Below are 20,149 nucleotides of genomic sequence, written 5' to 3' on the forward strand. Positions count from 1 at the left end.
TAGAAATCCATTGAAATAGGGATTGTCATCCCAGTTTGGACTTGAGGAAACCAAGACTGAAAGAGAGCAAATTAGTTTCTAAGATCTCGTTGCTTGTGAGCAGAAGAGCTGGCATGTTTGGAGTTCAGGTTCATGGCCTTTCCACTAGATGCAGAATAGAGATTCAAGCCGCCCTCTTCTCACAGATTATAACCAACTAGGAGAAGTCCACACATGCTCTCTCTAGAGAGAAGAGGCAGAGTTTAACCAGAAAGCGGCTGCATGAGGCGTGGACCTTGTGCTCTTTTCTAAGCATCTCCAGTGGGAGGTGAATTCTAATGCAGCCAAACCGCGCTAGTCAAATATTATCTACTCTTCACATTGCTGTTATTCTTATTGATCAGTACTTAGAGAAAACAAGGTGAGGATGCTTAAGCTGGATCTTATTCACTCTGACAATAAGAGTCTCCAAATTTAATGATTCACTTTGGTGCTGAGGAGAGACCAGAGTTGCTGTGAGAACCACAGACTATCATTAACAGTAGGAGCTGCTGCTGCTGTTGTGTTAGCTGTAAAAAATTAGTCTTGATTTCTCTGGGCTTTAAGGCAGGTTTTCAGACAAAGTAGCCAGAGCATAAGGCTTAATGCTGGGATTCCCAGTGTCTCCTTCACAGGCTGAATGCCTAGTTTGTCTTGACTTCTTGGCTATCACTTTCAAAGTGTAGATGTGGTTATTATTTACTCTTAAGACAAAAGAATGGAGTGAGCAATCCTTCATTCTTTTGAGGACTCTCCCTGTGTCTTCTAATAGGCCTCTGGCTCTTCAGTTGTATCAGTCCTTGCCTTTCAGTCCTGCTGCCTCTTCACCAGATCTGGGTTCTACTGTTGGTTGGAGATGAGCAGAGCAAAGCCAAAACTTGGCCCAGAAGCAGGAGTTCAAATCTTGAGTTCAAATCCTGTTCCCAAGCTCACCATGGAATCTAAGTTAGTTCTCTTTACCTTGCTATGGTTTTGTAGAGATTGAGTGAACTAATATAGAAAATGTCTATATCATAGTAGGAGCCCAATATATGCTAGCCATTGTTATTATCAACAACCTAACTGTCTAACCCTGTGTCCTAGTCATATATGTCATTATCCATGATGACTCAGATATATCAGACATTGAAAAACACTCCTTTATTGAGACCCTCTCTCCTTTACCCCTGTCATTCTCCACCCCCAGGACATTCTGATGATCTTCCCCTTCCCCTTTACCTTGTTATCCTTATTCTCCTTCCTTTGGCTGCACCGCACAGCTTGTGGGATCTTAGTTCGTCAACCAGGGATTGAACCCAAGCCCTCAGCAGTGAAAGCACAGAATCCTAACCACTGGACTCCAGGGAATTCCCTCCTTGTTGTACTTTTTTGTACCCTTCATAAGTTGGCGGTTTTAGTTAAGTAGTCTTGATGGTATCTTTTTACTTACTGGCTCTAGAAGAAGCCAAAGTTCATATAATGAAAGTCCAGTCTCTTTATCCACCCTTGGAGTACAGCAATGGGAGAAGGTTGATAACATTATACACTCTTCTGCTCATCAGTGTTACTGCAAAAAAACAGTTGCATACAATAATAAGGAGGGCTTTGCTCTCTTTACAAATTAATGAATTAATAAATGAACCAGGAAAGGGAGCATCAAGTTCGTGAAGATGCATTTCTGCACACCTCACACTTCTACTCCCTTGATATTTAACCAGTAACCAGAGTGAAATGGACCATGAAGGGAAGCTATGAAAATCACAGGGTCCTGCTCCAGGCTCGAGACTTAGGATAATTATCTGCAACCTGAATTTCCCAACTCTGGTAGAAATGAGGTCATCTTGATAGCCATGGCTGAAATGTCATCCCAGCTTCTAATGCAGGACCTCCATCCAGTTTTCTTTGAGGTCTCAGCCCAGGATACCTAGCAGTCCTGAAAGGATATCTCACATGGAGACGTGAAAAAGTCCACTTCTCAGGGATGTCAGTGCTTCATGAGGTGTCCTCTAGAATCACCATCCACTGACTCCAGTACATGAAGACCAGCAGTCCTCTCCACTGTCCTCTGGGCACAGCCACTAAATATACCAATGTCCCCTTAGTACCGGGTCAGGGCAGGCTTTCATGACAACATAGGAGGCCTCTCATCAGTCCAGGACTTGAAATTAGGCCTAGTAGCCTAGGTCCCAAAGTGGAAGTGGCCTGTGATACAGGCCTCAAGGCATCCTATTTCTGCCAGCAGCCCTCTCCCCACAGACTCAGACAAAGCAGCGCTCTGTCCACCTGCACTCCTGATCCCAGAGACGAGCTGTGGACCTAACAGCCTTTGTGCAGACCCCCTACCTCCCCAAACCAGTGAACACCATGTTCATAGACAGCGTGACTCTCAGTGTAAGATCCTCTCTTCAGCCAATGAAGACAAAATCCTTGCTATCTAGGAGCTTGTTTGATTTTAAATCCTACTGTTTTCTAGAAGCATCCCGGTCTTTCTCCATTCAGATTGTGTAGGACACTTGGAGTAACAAAAGTCTAGGCCATCTTAAAGCTCCAGGGCTACAAGAGCAGTCTCCTTTCACCATCAGCCAAGGGCTGAGGAAACAAGATGAGCACAGCGTGGTCCTGCCCCAGTGGAGTTCAGAGCCCAGTAGGAGGACATGCAACTTTGTCATTGATTATTCAGGGAAGGATGCCGTGAGAACATGGCATTGGTTTGGAAACCTAAATCAGACAAAAAGAGTCAAGGAAGGAGACTTCAAGAAGAGTAAAGGTTTGGGGATGTGTTTTGAAGAACAAAAGAAGTTAGCTAAGTAACAAAATGTGAGATGGAAAGGGATTTGTGTGAAAGCGATACATGAGGAAAGGCTTGATTAGTTTTAGCAGCTATGGGTAATTCCACAGTCTCCTAGGAAAGGTAGCTATTATTTATCAGACCAGAGATCTCTGTTACTAGGATGGGGGTACAGTGAGGAGGAAGGATGTACTAGCTCCTTTAATACTTCCCTCAAGGGGACCACATTTAAACTTAAGCTATTGAAGAATTACTAGTGTTAATCAAAGGTAAGCATTTATAAAATGAAGGGTGACATCTTATAGCTGCTCTTCAATTCTTTAAAAAAAAAAATCTTAAGATGAAAAATGTCTCGTTGTAAGCCACAGTGTGCTTGCCCAACAAGACTGGAATTTTCCTTGCACCTGAGGGCTTTACTTTCTCAGGAAACCCCTCTCAGGTCCCACACTAGGTCAGACCTTGGCACTTGTACACACTCGAGTCCTGTACTGTTCTTTATCTCAGCTCATGAAAAACGTGCATGTGTGGGTGTGTGCATGTGTGTGAGATTCTATTGTTCTACATTCTAGAAATACAAGCTTAATCTGTTTTCTCTCTGCTCTATCTCTAGCACAATGTCTGGCACAAAATACATGCTAGATAAACATGTTTGATTCTGCAGCTCCTGCCATTGTGTACTGTTCTGTTGTGATTTTCACTGTTAGAATTTTGTCTCTATTGAGCAAACAAGAATTGTGTTATGAGGAGGAGAAAGCTATAGTCGTTCAGGTTAGCTGATATAAGAGGTTAAGGGTCATGGGGCTATTTAGAGCTCTCAGAGCCAAGTGCCAGGTAAGAGGCTGTCACTTAGAACATAAGCTTTCAAGTGATGTCCAGGATGAAAATAATAATAGGTTTGTTTTTTCCAAGGGACATAAGCTATGGCAGACACACAGGACCAAATACATCATTCACAGGGTCCACTGCAAAATGAAAATGCAGGGCCTCTTGCTCAAAAAGTATCAAGAATTTCAAGATAGTGACAGAAGAGCATTAAGGCCCTTGTGTGACTGCACAGACAGTATACCCTCTGTAATAGGGAAGAAAATATCTGACTCCATATTAGATCTGTTCCTTTTCATTTTAATCTTTGTGCTCTATTGCCCAGGAGCTTAGTCATGGTGGCCCTGCGCCTTTTGTAAAAAGAATGTTGCCTACAGGCTGAAATATACAGGAGAGACTATTCTCAAGGCTCTGACCTTTAAGAGTCCATCCATATAGAGATAAAAAGTTGCAGAATAGAGAATAACATTTCCCTTGTTGGAGGTCTACAGGAACATTGTGAACTATGTGGACCTACAAGAATAGAGAATTCTTACAACAAGAATTTTGCAACAACTAACCATGCCCCTCCCTCATGCTGCCTTTTAAAGTGCTTTGCTGAGGGCCTCCCTGGTGCTCAGTGGTAAAGAATCTGCCTGCCACTGCAGGAGTCACAGGTTTGATCCCTGACCCAGGAAGATCCCACATGCCATGGAACAACTAAACCCCTGTGCCATAACTACTGAGCCTGTGCTCTAGAGCCCGGGAAGCAAAACTGTGGAGCCCACACGCAGCAACTACTGAAGCCTGCGTGCCCTAGAGCCTGTGCTCCATGCACTGCAACTAGAGTAGCCCCTACTCACCACAACTAGAGAAAAGCCCTCACAGCAATGCACAGCCATAAATAAATAAATAAAATAATTTTTTTAAGTGCTTTGCTGAAACCCTGCGAGGAGTTTGGGGGTTTTGAGACATGAGCCACCTGTCTCCTTGAAAAGCCCTGGAGTAAATCTTTCTTCTGCCCCAAACTCCAACTTTTCAGTTTGTTTGGCTTCACTATGCACTGGGCACATGAGCTTGCGTTCAGTAACACCATGAAGCTGGCCTGACAAACATTTATAGTTAATAAATAAAATCTGAACATGAGTTTATAGTTTCCCGTTAGAAAATTAAGCAGTTTTGTGTGGGGGCGGGGTGTGGTTTAAGTATCTGGATGTATTTCCTTCCCTGCACATAGAGGTTTTTCTTCAAAAGGTACCGGGTCCTTCTTCCCCTTTATTCCATCTCTGTTTCCAAAAGATCTACTAAGACACACTGGCTTGCCCCTCCGCAAACAGCCCTGACATTCTTGCTATCTTGCAATACCCACTTACTCCACAGCTGAGAAGATTTGGCCTGGATTGGAGGCTCCACAGTCCAAAAAGCATGGATTTTGAAGCCAAAATGGGTTCAAATCCCAGCTCCACCACTTACAGTTCAGCCACTTAGAGCAAATTAGTTAGTCTCCTAGTTTTCTCATCTATAAATGAGAATGATATTAATAACACCTCGCCTAATAGGGTGGCTCTGAGGATTAAATACGTAAAAAGTGTGACCGGCTTAACACATAAACGCATAACCAAACTAGGGCACATCCACGTTTTGCAGTATCTCTCTGCTTCAGTCCAAAGCTGAACCGAGGAAAGAGGAGCGCCCTCAGGCCAGGAAACCCCAGCTCTGCTTCCTCCGTCACTGAACCCTATAAATAACTTGGCTAAGTCACCAGCTCCGGCTCCCTGAGAGTCGCAGTTTCTCCGGGTGCAGAAGGAGGGGGTTGCTGCAGGTGGTCCCTCCCGCTGGATCATTCGTTCGGGCTTTGGTCTGAATTTTCCTTCTACCTCCTAAAGCATCCCGGGACCGTGCCGAGCACCCGAGCTCGCTCAGCCTCGTCGCAGGGCCTCCCTAGGGCGCGGCCCCCTCCTGCTCCCCGCGGGGGCCCGCGCCGCCCCGCCCCGGAGCCACCCGCCCCCACCCACCCTTCTCCGGCGAGCGGGTCAGCGGGAGCCCACTCGCCCGCGGCGGAGCGGCAGTCACGACTGTGCGGTAGTCGCCGAGGTGGCCGCGGGCGCGGCGGGGCGGGCGCGCTCTCCCCCAGCCCGGGCGGGTGCCGGGGAGGTGGGCAGGGCCGGGGAGGGGGCGAGGCCGGAGGAGGGCGCGTCGGCGCCTCGGCGAGGATGGGAGTCCCCGGCCTCAGAAGCTGAGCGAGCCTGCGCGCGGCGGGGAGGGCGCTCCGGAGGGAGGCGAGCCTCGCTGTTCCTCCGGGAGCCCAACACCGTTCCCGCGCCGCCACGATGATCCCCCCGAGCGGCGCTCGCGAGGACGGCGTGGACGGGCTGCCCAAGGAGACGGAGAGCGCCGAGCAGCCGCCCTCTCCTGCATCCACCGGCAGTCAGGAATCCAAGGTACCGCGCACGCTTGCCCCAAGAGGACACAAACTCACTCCTCTTCCTCTCTGTCCACCTTTGTTTCCTCCCTACCGGCGCTGGCGCCGGAGGCTAAGACGCGTCCCTAGTTCTTCTCAAGGACTGTACTCCCTTGAGGCTTGAATGTCCGGCAGGACTCGCTGCTAGCGATGCTGGACCACGTCGCTGGGGACCCAGTCTTCTTGTCCGCACGGCCCCGGGGCTTTGCGCTGGGCTCCTACGCTGCAAGCACCCGCAGTTCACTGTGGCTCCGGGTTCAGATCGCCTCCCTGGGTGGTGGAGGCGTGCTTGTTCTGTGCTTTGAACCTGCATGTGCCTAAAGCGCGTGTGGGTATTAGGCGGCTTCTGAGGGCTGAGGGACAGACAGCCCAGGACACTCCTCCCGAAAAGCCGGGGCATTTGCGAACCAGCAAAGGTTCGCCTGTATCCCAAGGGCCTGAGACCCTTAGCCAAACCGGACTCATCCCTAACCTCGGATACCGCTGATTTCAGAAAAATTAGGGAAATGCTACCTTCTCGGGAAAGTTGGTGTTCCTCTCGTGGAAGTTAATCCTCGAACTTAAACTTGCTTTTGTGAGAGTTACACTGACATACACAAAACCAACCCCGCGGCACTTCTGTCACTGTTACACTTACTCTGAAATGTTCACGGGTGCCAGGCGCATGTTTGGAAATCTTGGAAGAGGATCAAGTAAAATGCGTCTGCTAGCTGTGCGATGCCAAATGGCATCTCAGTCGGGAGTAAAAACCATAAGATGGAGTTTGTAGTTATATCGATTCTTAAGCTCAGGGCTCCTGGCTCTTTTTCCAGATCTCCTTGTGGTTTCCCTGGGTGTCTTTGGAATGTGGCAGTTCTTGTAGAGGAATGACGGAGAGGAGGATGCCAGTGTGGAGAGCAGGTCAGATGGGGTCAAGAAGAGTCTCTTCCTTTTCTGCCTTCACACTCATCCCTGGAAGCCGTTGACAAATCAGCAGGATCACAAGCATAGCTAAATGACTCCGATCCTAAGTGATCCTGCCCGCTGTCAAGTATACCAGCCTCTGAAAGTTAACCATCAAAGATGCTAATCCAAGACAGAAAGCTTGGCATTATCTTTATTTTGGGGGCAAATGTCTGACCTGGAACATGTGTGTCAACTTTTCTAAAACTTAACTGTAAACAGGGGCAAAACCCCCACCTTCAGAATCATTGAGAGGCATAGAGAGATGACCTAACACCCACCCAGTACAGTGTAAGGACTCAATCCTGTTCACTGTTTTCCTTCCTGAGATAAGGAGATAGGATCCATCTCACCATAGACAATTCACTCCAAATGGGTCTCACAACCCACATGCATGGACCACTGCCCCTCCAATCAGAAGTTACTGGCTCTCTATCGGTGTGCGTCATTGACGATCCTTCACCTAAGTGATATGGGGTTAGTGGGCACTTCACAGGTGATCTAGAATACTGGAAATGAATGTAACTAAACTCAAGACTGAAACTAATAATCAGCTTTTTTAATTGGGCCTGTTGCTCTGCACTAGGTATGTTCTTAAAGGGGCTTAGCATTTGATTTTACAGCAGCATGGTTCAAACACACTGAATGGGCTTGCTATTTATAGATACCCTAATGTAAATTCTTTGGCAAAGCAAAGACTACATATGTAATACCCATCATTATCCACCAATTTATTTGGCTTATGGTTTCAGACTTGTACACGTCAGTTTTTCTCTATGTGTATTTATATATTCCTAAATTTGCTGTCATAGCTTAGATGTTCTTGATCAGTGGAGACAGGCTATGGGGGGTTGTCCATGAACCCCAAGAAACTGAATGCAAAGTAGTGTGCCTGAATGCGAAATTTTTTTGGCATAGTGTTTGTGATACTCTCCAAGGGGGCCATGCTTCTCAAAAGGGCTAAACTGTTGATGTGGAGGCTGTGTGGTAGGGAACAGCAGGATGGCAAGAAACAGGAACAGAGGCAGGCGCTATTCATTCTGCACCAGGAGCGCCACATTTGGAGGTTTATTGGCATTTACAAGGATCTTCCATCTGACAACGAGTGTCTGGTAGGAAAACGTGGACAGCTAGTCATCCCGTATTACCCCTCTGAAGTGACCTGTTTGTCAAAATACCATGTGGGACAGGCATGGTTCAGCCCCTTTGGACAGTAACCTTTCTCAAGAAGGACTTTTGAAATCTGTTTTTTCTTTTCTTTTATTAAAGTCTGATTGACTTACAGTATTGTATTAGTTTCCAGTATACAACATAGTGGTTCAGTGTTTTTCTAGATTAGTCATCATACAAAGGTAGCTCGGTGTTATTGACTGTATTCCCTGTGCTGTGCATCGCACCCTGTGACTTCCTTATTTCATAACTAACAGCTCGTACCTCTTCATCCCCTCCCCTCGGTCACTCATTCTCGCCACCTCCCTCCCCTCTGGCAACCACTGGTGTGTTCTCTGTATCGACGAGTCTGTTTCTGTTTGGTTATATTTGCTGATTTGTTTTGATTATTAGATTTCACTATACATTTTTAAAATAACTTTTTTTCCTCTCCTGATAAGAGTAACAACTACTTTGTGGAAATTTGAAAAGTCCTGAAAAAAAAAAAAAATAAAGAGAAGGAAAAAAAATCACCCATTAGTCACAATCCAGAGGCAATTACTGATAATGTCTTGGTTGTATATTTGCCTTTTTTCATTGTTTTTTTATATTTACCCAGTTGAGAGAACAGTGGTAAGCATCTACTGAGTACTTGGTGGGTGTCAGACACAACTTGACCCTTCATAATAACCCTGTGAGGGACATTGTGCTGCTATTTCTGTTTAATGGATAGGGAAGTGAAAGCTCAGAAAGGGTAGGTGACTTCCCCATGATTGTATAGTGAGTTGATTGACACAGCAATGACAGGAACCCAGGCCTTATGACTCTGGAGAACAAGTTTTTGACCACTGTGCTGTTGCTTTTATGCCAGTGTCCTGTCTTACGTTCTATACTGTTTCACCTAACGTCCTAACCAAGTATTTTATATGCCACTAAAAGCCATTTGCAACTGTGTTTTGTTCTTCTCAAGAAATCCTTGAAAATAAATTAAGCCACATTATCACGTGAAATGATTAAAGACCAACTCTTATCCAGCTTCTTTGATTTTGCTGCTCTTTCCCCAAAAGTATATTTATGGAAGTGATTAAATGGAACTTCACAGAACCATCTGGAAAACTTGACCACGACAAACTCTTTAGTCTAGAGGGGCCATTAGAGAAGAATGATAATGATTCAGTGCCTTGAGCACAGAAAATGTTTCTGGAATGCCATTTTCTCTGCAGATTCCTTGGAATGCTAAATCAAATATAAGAATTGGAAACACTGGAGATGATCTACTCTGGGTATTTTTAAAATAATGGATAATTTTATTGTGTACATTTATTTTATTATGGAAAACTTCAACACACACAAAAGCAGACAAAACACTGTGAGGAACCATCATGTACCTAATCACCTGGTTCTACCAGTTATGAATTCATGACAATCTTGTTTCATCTGTAACCCCCACCAGTACCTCCACCCTTCCTTCCACACACTGGTTCATTTTAAAACAAATTCCAGATATCAAGGGTCTTCCCAGGTGATAAAAGAATCCACCTGCCAGTGCAGGAGATGCAAGAGACATGGGTTCGATCCCTGGGTTCAGAAGATCCCCTGGAGGGGGGCATGGCAACCCACTCTAGTATTCTTACCTGAAAAATCCCATGGACAGAGGAACCTGGCAGGCTACAGTCCATGGGGTCACAAAGAGTCGGATGTGACTGAGCATGTGTGCCCACACCAGACATCAAAGCATTTCATTCGTACGTATTTATGGTTGTATCTCTAAAGAATAAGGGCTCTTTTTGTAAACATGACTAGAATCCCATTATCACATACTGGAGGTGTTTTAAATCACGGGTCAATATAGTCTTTGGAGGTCTACAAATTGTCTTTGGAATACCTGTGAACAGCCAGAACTTTCAAAATTGTTTATGTACATGTATATGTGCATCATCTGGGGAAGGGATCCATAGCTTATACCAAATCAATAAAGTGCTCATAGCTTTCCCAGTTTATTTAAATATTCTCTCTCTTTTTTCCCCTCTGTCAAGTAAATAGAGGCCCAGAGAGAGGCAGTGGCTTGCCTAAGATCACAAAGGTAGTTGCTGCCAATACCCCCACCTAAGAACCCCGGCTTGGACTGTGGATGTTGTGCTGTGGTTAGTCACTCAGTCATGTCAGACTCTTTATTACCCCATGGACTGTAGCCCACCAGGCTCCCCTGTCCATGAGGAGTCTCTAGGCAAGAATACTGGAGTGGGTTGCCATGCCCTCCTCCAGGGAATCTTTCCAACCCAGGGATCCAACCCAGGTCTCCTGCATTGCAGGCGGATTCTTTACCGTCTGAGCCACCAAGAAAGCCCAGAAATAGTGGAGTGGTAGCCTATCCCTTCTCAAGGGGATCTTCCTGACCCCGGAATAGAACTGGAGTCTCCTGCATTGCAGGCGGATTCTTTACCATCTAAGCAACCAGGGAAGCCCAGGACCTTAGATACCCCAGCACAGTTTCCTCAGAGTAAATTCCAGTAAGCACAAGTTATAATGTAGTTTATGTGGCTTTGTTTTTTCATAAAATTAGTTGAGTTGAAAGAGTTTCAAAGCCACTAATGAACCTCACCCCTCTATCTTTCCACTAACTATCTCAGAAAGACCACAATCTAATTCATTGTCTAAGTGTTTGACAGAGATCATTGAACACTAAGAAAAATTTCATGTTTCAGCATCCTTTGTTGGAATGAATGTCTCTTTTTATACTGACTTATTGACAATGTAGAAATCGTACTGGAGTGTCACATGGAGTTTGGTATGGATTCCCTTTATCACTTATATGACACAAACTCACATTTTGATGATGTGAAGGGATTATAGGTTTTGAGGACAAATAAACAAGCTTTCAGATCTGTTCTTATCTGTGCCATCTTTGTGTCCATGGGGAAGCTGCCTAACCTCTCTGAGTTTCAGCTTCCTAAAATCTAGAATGAGAATGCTAATTCCCTATTGGCATGGCTTTTTTGGTAAGGTCTGAGAATATGTAAAACACCCAATATGTTGAAAGCCTTTGTAAGCATAAAGCATTGTTTACTTTCTCTTCCCACTTCAAATTAGATGCCTCTGTCACTGGCCAACAGCAAATTTCATCATTGGGAAAATTTCAGTAATCAAAACTGACATTCTTATAGTATAACTGAGTTTTCCTCCCTTTGCACTTTCATTTATACTGCTGACTCCAGTGAGATTTCATCTTAGCTGTGTTGCATCCCCAAGAAGATAAGCCATAGACTCCCTGGCAGGTGACTTTGATTTTGAAAGGTTGATATAAGCCACCTAGGGCCCCACTGGAGCCATGGACCAGTGTCCTCTCATTCCAGAATGGTTCTCTCTGAACCTGGATGACCCTCTAAGCTAGCAAGAAAAAATCCCTAACAATGAAGATGTGCCCTGCATCTCCCAGAAAGGTTTCTGTGTCCATTAATTAGAAACTATTTATGGATTGACTACTTTGTGGCCAGCTAACTCATTACATACATATGAAGCTATTATTGATAGGAATTTAACTTCTAACTTCTACTCAAGGGAGAAGATGAAAGAAAATGGAATCCTGGCCTTGCATTCAAATCCCCTGGCGAGTCCAGAAGGACTAAGCTAGACCTGCTAAATGGAAATCTGTAAGTGAAGGTCCCAGGCATCAGTATTTTTGTAAAGCTTCCTTATACAGCCAAATTTAAGAAACACTGGTCTAGACTAAAAAAACTATAGAATGTCAAAGAAAGCAAGATTTTTTCTCTTCCAACCAAGATACTCGAAGGAACCATTTGTATTTTCTTTCTCTTCTTCTTCACTTCCCATTTATACTTTAATCCAAACAATGGCTCTGGCAAAGGTAATCTACTGGTTCATCCCTTCTGTCAGAGAATCCAAGTGTTGCTCAGACGTAGCTAGATTTATGGGGTTGACTATGTCATTATTTTCATGATTGTAAAAGTAATAAGTACTAAATGTAGAAAACTGGAAAGCAGAGAAAATATAAAAATTTGTTTATCACTTAATGACCTAGACATGGACTTCCCTGGTAACTCAGCTGGTAAAGAATCTACCTGCAATGCAGGAGACTTGATTCGATTCCTGGAAAGATCCCCTGGAGAAGGGATAGGCTACCCACTCCAGTATTCTTGGGCTTCCCTGGTGACTCAGATGGTAAAGAATCCACTTGCAATGCAGGAGACCTGGGTTGGATCCCTGGGTTGGGAAGATTCCCTGGAGGAGGGCATGCAACCCACTCCAGTATTCTTGCCTGGAGAATCCCCATGGACAGAGGAGCCTGGCAGGCTACAGGCCATGGGGTCGCAAAGAGTCTGACATGACTGAGTAACTAAGCACAGACATAGACATAAGAACTGTTAAGTTTTTGCTGTATTTCTTTATACGCACACACCGACACATGTTCTTGAAACGAAATAGTGGCTTCCCTGGTGGCTCAGCAGTAAATAATCCACCTGCAATGCAGGGGTTGCAGGAGATGCAGGTTTGATTCCTGGGTCAGGAAGATCTCCTGGAGGAGGGCATGGCAAACCACTCCAGTATTGTTACCTGGAGAATCCCATGGACAGAGGAGCCTGTTGGACTACAGTCCGTGGGGTTGCAGAGTCTAACACTACCGAAGTGACTTAGCACACATGCACACATACATAAACGCGTGTTATATTTTTTCTTCTACATAATGTTGTACATAGTTTTCTTGTAGTCTCTGATAAGTATTAAAGATGGTATATTTCATTGCTGTATCATATCTATTTCATCAGTCTCTTCTAATGATAGTTTAGATTCTTAGCTTTCATGCTTTAAAAAATGTTGAAATGGGCATCCTAATACCTCAACATTTGAATACATTTCTGATTAGTGTCATGGGAAGTAGAATTACTAGGTCTGGTTATAAACACTTCAAAGATCTTTTATTCTCATTGACACAGTGCTCTCTAGAAAGATATATCATACTTTTTTTTCTTGTAAACTTTTTAGTGAAGTATGACATCATACCAAAAGGTGTACACATGATAAGATTACAGATTAATTAATTTTCAGAAAATAAATTACCGATTTGTATGTAACCAACACAAAAATCAAGAAATAGAATGTTATCAGTACCCAAGAATCTCTTTAATACCCTTTTCTGTCACTAGCTCCCCAAAGGTAAATAAATTTTTGATTTCTCACAATGTAAATTAATCTTCCTTATATTTGAACTTGTATATATAAATGGAATCATACAAAGTATCCTCTTTTATGTCTGATTTGTTTCACTTAGCATTATGTCGTGAGATTCATCTATGCTATCACATGTAGCAATAGTTTTCCATTTTCATTGCTGTATAGCATTCCGCTGTATAAATAGACCACTATTTAACTATTCTATTGATGGTGGAATTTGGATTGCTACTTGGTTTTGTCTGCTGGAAGGTGTACTGCTTTGACCATTCTTATACATATTCCTTGTGGCACTTTTATTTTTAAGTGTATACCTAGGGGCAACATTGCTGGGCTGTAGGGTATGCCTAAGTTGATAGTAGACACCATCAGCTTTCCAAAGTATCTGTGCCAATTCATAATCCCAGCAACAATGAAGAGGAGTTCCATCTGATCCTTATCCCACCAACATTTGCTCTTGTCAGTATTTCTCAGTTCAGCCATTCTCATAGGTGGTTAGTGGTATTGTGCCGTGGTTTTAACTTGTATGTCCCCAATGACTAATGAGTTAAGCATTTTTAATACTTTGGGGCACTTGAATGTCCTCTTGCGAAGCAGTTATTCAAATCTTTTGTCTACTTTCCTCTTAGGCTATATGTCATGTTTTTAATTGGTGGGAATTCTTTACATACTCCAGATCCAAGTACTTTTAAAGATAAACATGTTGTAGGTATCTTTTCTCATCCTGTGGCTTATCTCTTCTTAACAGAAATTCTTTTTTTTTTTAATATCTCATTTATTTGTTTATTTGTTTGGCTGTGTCGGGTCTTGGTTGAGTTGCAGCACTCGGGATCCTCACTGCCCCATGCAGGATCGTTGCAGCACACTGACTCTCTACTTGTGGTGCTTGGGCTTAGTTGCTCCACAGTGTGTGGGAATTTAGTTCCCTGACCAGGGATTGAATTTGCGTCCCCTGCATCGTGAGGCAGATTCTTAACCACTGGACCACCAGGAAGGTCCCCAAAATTCTTCTTCAATGAGGTCAGTTTGTTCATTTTCTTGCTTACGTGCTTTTTGCTTTCTCCTTTGGAACCTTTGCCTACCCCAAAGGCATGAAGGTATTCTCTTATATAATTTCTTAAGAATGCCATTGCTTAACCTTTCACACAGAAGTCTATAATCCTTTTGAAGTTGCCAAGGTGTGAGGTAGGGGTCAAGATACGTTATGGCACTGCACCGCCACCCCTGCTGTAAATCAGATGGCTGTATTTTTGATTTATGTAGAGATGGCTGTTCTGCCTCATTGGTCTATTTGTCTGTCCTTGTACAAGTACGGCACTGACTTAAATATAATGACCTTATTAAAAAGTCTTGGTATCTGGCAGAATAAGCCTTCTGGCTTTGCTCTGCTTTTTCAAAACTGTTTTGGTTATTTGGGGCCCCTGACATTTCCATGTATTAATACATTTTAGAATCAGCTGATCAGTTTCCACCAAAACACCTGCTACGATATTGGTTGGGGTTGCATTAAATCTACAGTCCATTTGGAGAGAATGGACATCCTCCTACTATTAGTTCTTCCAACAATAGCACCCACTGCACAGAGATTGCTTCCATCAAGTGCCCCAGGGCATCATTACCCGAGAACCTAATTCTATGCTACTTTTTTCCATTTGAGGGATTCTCAAACCAAGTTGTGTTGTATAAATTTAAACTTCAAATCTATGTGAAGGCAGATCCATGATTATGATTCCTAGGGAATAATTGTTTGTTTGTTGTCCATCTTATGTCTTTACTAAGATTTCTTTTTCATTGACCTGACCTGATTTGGTGAGAGATTTGTTTCTTGCTCATTCTTTCTTTTCAAATCTCCTCTCTATGTAGGCAGTAAAATTCAATCTTCCAAAAATATTTTTTTATTTGAGTTAAAATATGCATAACATAAAATTTGCCTTCTTACCAATTTTTAAATGGTTACATTTGAAATGTAATTTTATGTGGCATTAAATACGTTTATATGTTGTGTAACCATCACCATCTTTAGAACTTTTTACCTTCGCAAACTGAAGCTCTGTACCCATTAAACAGTTATTCCCTATCTCCTCCTCCCTTTATCTCTTGGCAACCACTATTCTGCTTTCTGATAGTCTATGAATGTGACTATTCCAGGTACCTCATTTATGATGAATCATATAATATTTGTCCCTCTGTAACTGGCTTATCTCACTTAACATAAATCTTCTAGGTCCATCTGTATTGTGGTGTAAGTCAGAATGTCCTTCTTTTTTAAGACTGAGTAATGTTCTGTTGTGTATATATACCACATTCTCTCTATCTACTCATCTATCAGTGAACTATTGTGAATAATGCTGCTGTGAACTTGTGTACAATTATCTGTTCAAGTCCCTGCTTTCATTTCTTTTAGGTGTATAGCCAGAAGTGAGACTGCTGGATTACATGGTAATTCTATCTTTAATTTTTTGAGGAATCACCATTCTGTTTTCAAAAACGGCTGTGCCATTTTAGATTTCTACCTGGAATGAACAGGATTCCAGTTTCTCTACATCTCAGCAACACTAGTTATTTTCTGTTTTGGTTTTTTTTACCCTAAATAGGCATGAGGTGCTATCTCATTGTGGTTTTCATTTGCATTTCCCTAATGATTAGTGTTGTTAAACATCATTTCATGTTGGTGATCTGTGTACTGTTGGTCATCTGTGTATCCTCTTTGGAGAAACGTCCATTCAAGGCCTTTGCCCATTTTTAATTGAGTTGTTTTCTTTTTTTGTTGGTAATTTTTGTTATTCGTAGGCTTTTATTAGTAAATTTGAAGGGCAGTGATATGTTGAAATTTTTTATTATTTTATTAAAATTATTCACTAGAATATTTATGTTTATATTTTTTCTTTTACAAATTATATATTCATGTCCTTGTCTGTTTTAATAGAGCACTTATTTCCTATTAATTTTCAAAAAATTTTATAAATACTGAAATCATCATCTTTCATATATGTTAACATTTTCCCAGATTGAAATTTGGTTTTCAATTTTATTACATTTTCAACATAGCAGATTATTTTTTTTTATGTTGTTAAATGTCTCAAATTTATTTAGCTATGGCTTCTTTCCTCCATATATATTTAGAAAGGTCTCCTGCACCTAGCAACAAATAACTATTAAGCTGTATGTTTTTCTAGCTCCTTATTACATACTTTTTACTTTCATCACTTTAATCTACCTGGAATTTGTTACTATGTGGTAAGGAAGAACTTTTAATTTTTTCCTGAATGATTATTTCTAAAACTCTTTGTTGAACAATTCATTTTTTCACTGATTTGTAGTGTTACATCTATTATGTAATAAATGGTAATATGTACTAGGTTCTCTTTTATAATCATCTGTTATATTCTAATGATTGTGCATTTATTACTATGCTGTACTTTGACATTACAATTATAATGTTTTAATTATTGTAGTTTTATATAATACTGATAATTGATAATACAGTTTTATCAAGTTTATTTATTTATTTAGCTGTGCTCACCTTTTTTATTTTGCATGCATTTATAAATATAATATTTTGAGAGTAATTGCATGAAACTTTTAAGATCATTTCAGTGACATCTTTACATATAATGAAGATTTATCACCCAGGAACATAATATATATAGTTATTAAAATGTCTTTTATGTCACTCATAAATGCTTAGGAATTTTCTTCAAGTACTTTTTGCCCGATCCTCTGTTAGCTATTTCCTAGGTATTTTATACTAGCTTTATATTAATTTTGTCATCTAATATCTTTTAGATTCTGTTTCTTATTCATTAAAAGGAAGTAGAGTGTTGCTTACTGATTCAGAGTGTGTCCTCTGGAGTCAGAAGCAGCCATGTTCAGCTCTCACTGTGAGGCTTTGTGACGCTGCCTAACAAGCTTCCCTGACCTTCACTTCCCTGAGCCTCTCTGTTCTTTCTGTATAATGAGCATAATAATGTCCTTCTGTAGCACTGTCATTAGGGTTAGGTTAATGGTATATCCTAAGTGCCTAACACAGTGTGTGGCACATAGTAAGGCAATGTGATCTGTTATTGTTAGATTATCATAAAATCTATAATGATTTTGCCTCTCTAACTATAATTCTCTCTTTTGGGAGGTGGGGGAGTAGGCTAGGTAGGGACATGATATTATTTCATTATATACCCCAAAATATGGTAAATATTAGTGAGGTATTGAGCGAGTACCTAACTAACTAACTTTAAATGCTGCCAAAGTTTTTCTGTGAGTGTCCATTGTGTAGGTGTATATTGTACAGTGTTGGTGCTACGGGGCGCTCTTAGATCAACTGGATCTCAAGTTACTCTGCAAGCCACTGCAAATGTACACATTCAGCCTGAGAAACATTAGGTGGTAATTTGCAACTTTAACTTTAAAAACAAATCCATTTCCAACTAAATCATTCTTTTAAGTCATTCTTCTACATGAATTCCAGACTTCCCACTCTATTTGCGATTAAACTGAGTCAGTGTTTCTTATGTTCAATTTGGGTAATCTTCTTAGCTTACTAAGAATTTCCACTAGGAATGGACGTGGAATTGTTTCAAATGACTTTTTGGCAAGAGTCTAGGTAATCATGTGATTTTTTTTTTTTTTTTTGTCCTTTGGCCTCTTTATGTGATGGATTATATTAATAGATAGCCTAAATTAAACTCTTCTTACATTCCTGGAAACAGTCCCACTTGACCGTGGGGATTTTCTTTTAATAAACTGCTAAGTTTTGATTGCCAATACTTTATTATTTTTATATCTATATACATAAGAAAGATTGTTCTTTAACTGTCATTTTGTGTCCTCTGGTCAGATTTTATTTTTAAGGATATGCCAAGTTTTAAAAATTTATTGGGAAGATATACATGGATATTTTTGTTTCGTTCTTTTTGTCTTTTTCCCCTGTGAAACAGTTTGTAGAGCCTAGATCTCCATTTGGAATGTTTGAAAAAAGAAAAATGAAACATATCTAAACCTAAGAAAGAAAGAAAGATAGCACTAAGTCGTGTCCAACTCTTGTGATCCCATGAACTGTAGCCTGCCAGGCTCCTTTGTCCATGAGATTCTCCAGTCAAGAATACTGGAGTGGGTTGCCATTTCCTTCTCCAGGGAAACTTCCAACCCAGGAATTGAACCCAGACCTCTTGCATTGCAGGCAGATGCTTTACCAACTGAGCTACATGGGAAGCCATGTCTAAACCTAGCTCCTATTTTAACATAAATTTTGAAGACATTTTTGTATTTTTTTATTCTGTTGTCTTTTTTCTAAATTGACATGAATCAGTGGTGTTAAGTTGTATTTTGCCAGCAAATTATTTCATTTAGATCGTCTGAATATCTCTGTATTATTATAGGACCACCCTGATACCTTCCTTCAATTTCATCTCATTCTCACTCAGTTTCTAGCAGGCTTCCTATGTGTTCCTATCTCCTGAAAACCCTCTTATGGTAGTTCTCTGTGTTTATGTAACAGTGGCCCCTTAGATCTGGATCTGGAATCAGGAAAGTTAAATACCAGTACTCACATTTCCTCCTTATCTAGAGAAAAGTTGTCCCGTCTTTGCTCCTTCCTTAAGTACCCCTTTCTCCTTTGATTCCCTTCCAACTGCTCTAACAGTTCCTCTCTAGTCCTATTGGTTCTCACATCTTCCTCCACCCATCATTCAAGGGTTGGTCCTCCCCAGCATTCTATTCTCTGCCCTCAGCCCTTCTCACTCTTGATAATCTCTCTGGGTCTTTCTGGAAAATCTTACCTATTCTTTCTATTTCATCTCCCAGCTAATAACTCCCAAATCTGAAGCCCACCACACTTTAGAAGTCACTCTTGTGAGCTTCAGACCAACATATTCAACGGCCTTTTCAACAACCTGTCTTGATCTCCTCCATATATATATATATATATATATATATATATATATTCAGCATATTCTCAACTAAATTCATCATTCTCAGCTCAGATGCCAGCTCAGTTCTTATGTGTTCTTCCTGTGTTCTCATCCAGAGATGAGCATCATCCATGGAGTGAGTCAGCTAGGTTGAAACCAAAATTAATCCTTGATGACTCCCAGGAGACCTGAGTAGAGAGGTTTTTGAAAGCAAGTGGACAGGAGACAAGATGTCTGTCAGCCCCTGGAGGGTGCTTCATTTATCTGAAAATGAAACTGCTGTCTGTTCCTAAGGGCCCCCATAGCTGAAGTGTCAGTCAGTGTGTTCCTCAGATCCGGGAGCACTTGTGACCACAGCATGAAGGACTGAGGTCAGGCACAAGAGAAGGAATAAAGAGGAGGGATCCAGAACACGCCGGGCTCCCATGGATGCTCCTATTCCCTTGCCCTCCGAACTGACATGAGAGAGCAGTGAAAAGAGGTCCCAGAGTTCCATGTGCCCTGGCAAGATCCTCACATTCCCTCCCTTCATCTCCAACACTCTCAGTTTTATCAGAACCAGGTCACTTGGAGACCTTGGAAAAGATTCCCATAATACCCGTTCCCCTAGGACGTCAATCACCAGAAGAGCATGGGGCGGCAGAGGCCCCTTCCTTTCTCACAGTTTAATCTCCATACAGATCTGCACATTTCAGCTCTTCCTGCCACCCTCCTCAGCAGGCAGTACCTCCACTCTACCCTCTGGAATCGACTCTTCAGCAAATCCTCTCTCCTCAGCTTCTCTGAAGTATCCTTCACTTCTGGCTCTGAAGCCCGGTCCTTCCCCTGCAGCCTCTCAAATTGTGACTGCTCCTTCATCAATCAGGCGTGGTAGTTGGGGAGGCAACCTCCTTACTGCTTCCAGAATCTTGTCTCTCC

At 42.0% G+C, this 20,149-nt stretch overlaps 1 protein-coding gene across 9 annotated transcripts in view; it reads left to right on the forward strand.

Annotated features, from left to right (window-relative positions):
- Positions 1-20,149, forward strand: part of STAC (SH3 and cysteine rich domain) — a 335,857-nt gene that overhangs the window by 219,883 nt on the left and 95,825 nt on the right. For 5 of the 9 annotated variants that reach the window (XR_014064607.1, XR_014064605.1, XM_081527332.1 and 2 more), the window contains exon 1: positions 5,371-6,027. The exons of 2 other annotated variants lie outside the window; for them this stretch is intronic. Coding sequence is in view for 4 of the 7 variants with exons in the window: in XM_081527332.1 (XP_081383458.1) it covers positions 5,917-6,027 (111 nt within the window). In the remaining 3 variants the exon portion in view is untranslated. Of the gene's footprint in view, positions 1-5,370; positions 6,028-11,473; positions 11,789-15,729; positions 15,765-20,149 lie in introns of those variants that run through there. 2 more of the 9 variants (XR_014064608.1, XM_081527336.1) reach the window with 1 other exon arrangement.

Source organism: Giraffa tippelskirchi, chromosome 9 (genome assembly GCF_054371585.1).
Source record: "Giraffa tippelskirchi isolate mGirTip1 chromosome 9, T2T-mGirTip1v1.2.pri, whole genome shotgun sequence".
Lineage (NCBI taxonomy): Eukaryota > Metazoa > Chordata > Mammalia > Artiodactyla > Giraffidae > Giraffa > Giraffa tippelskirchi.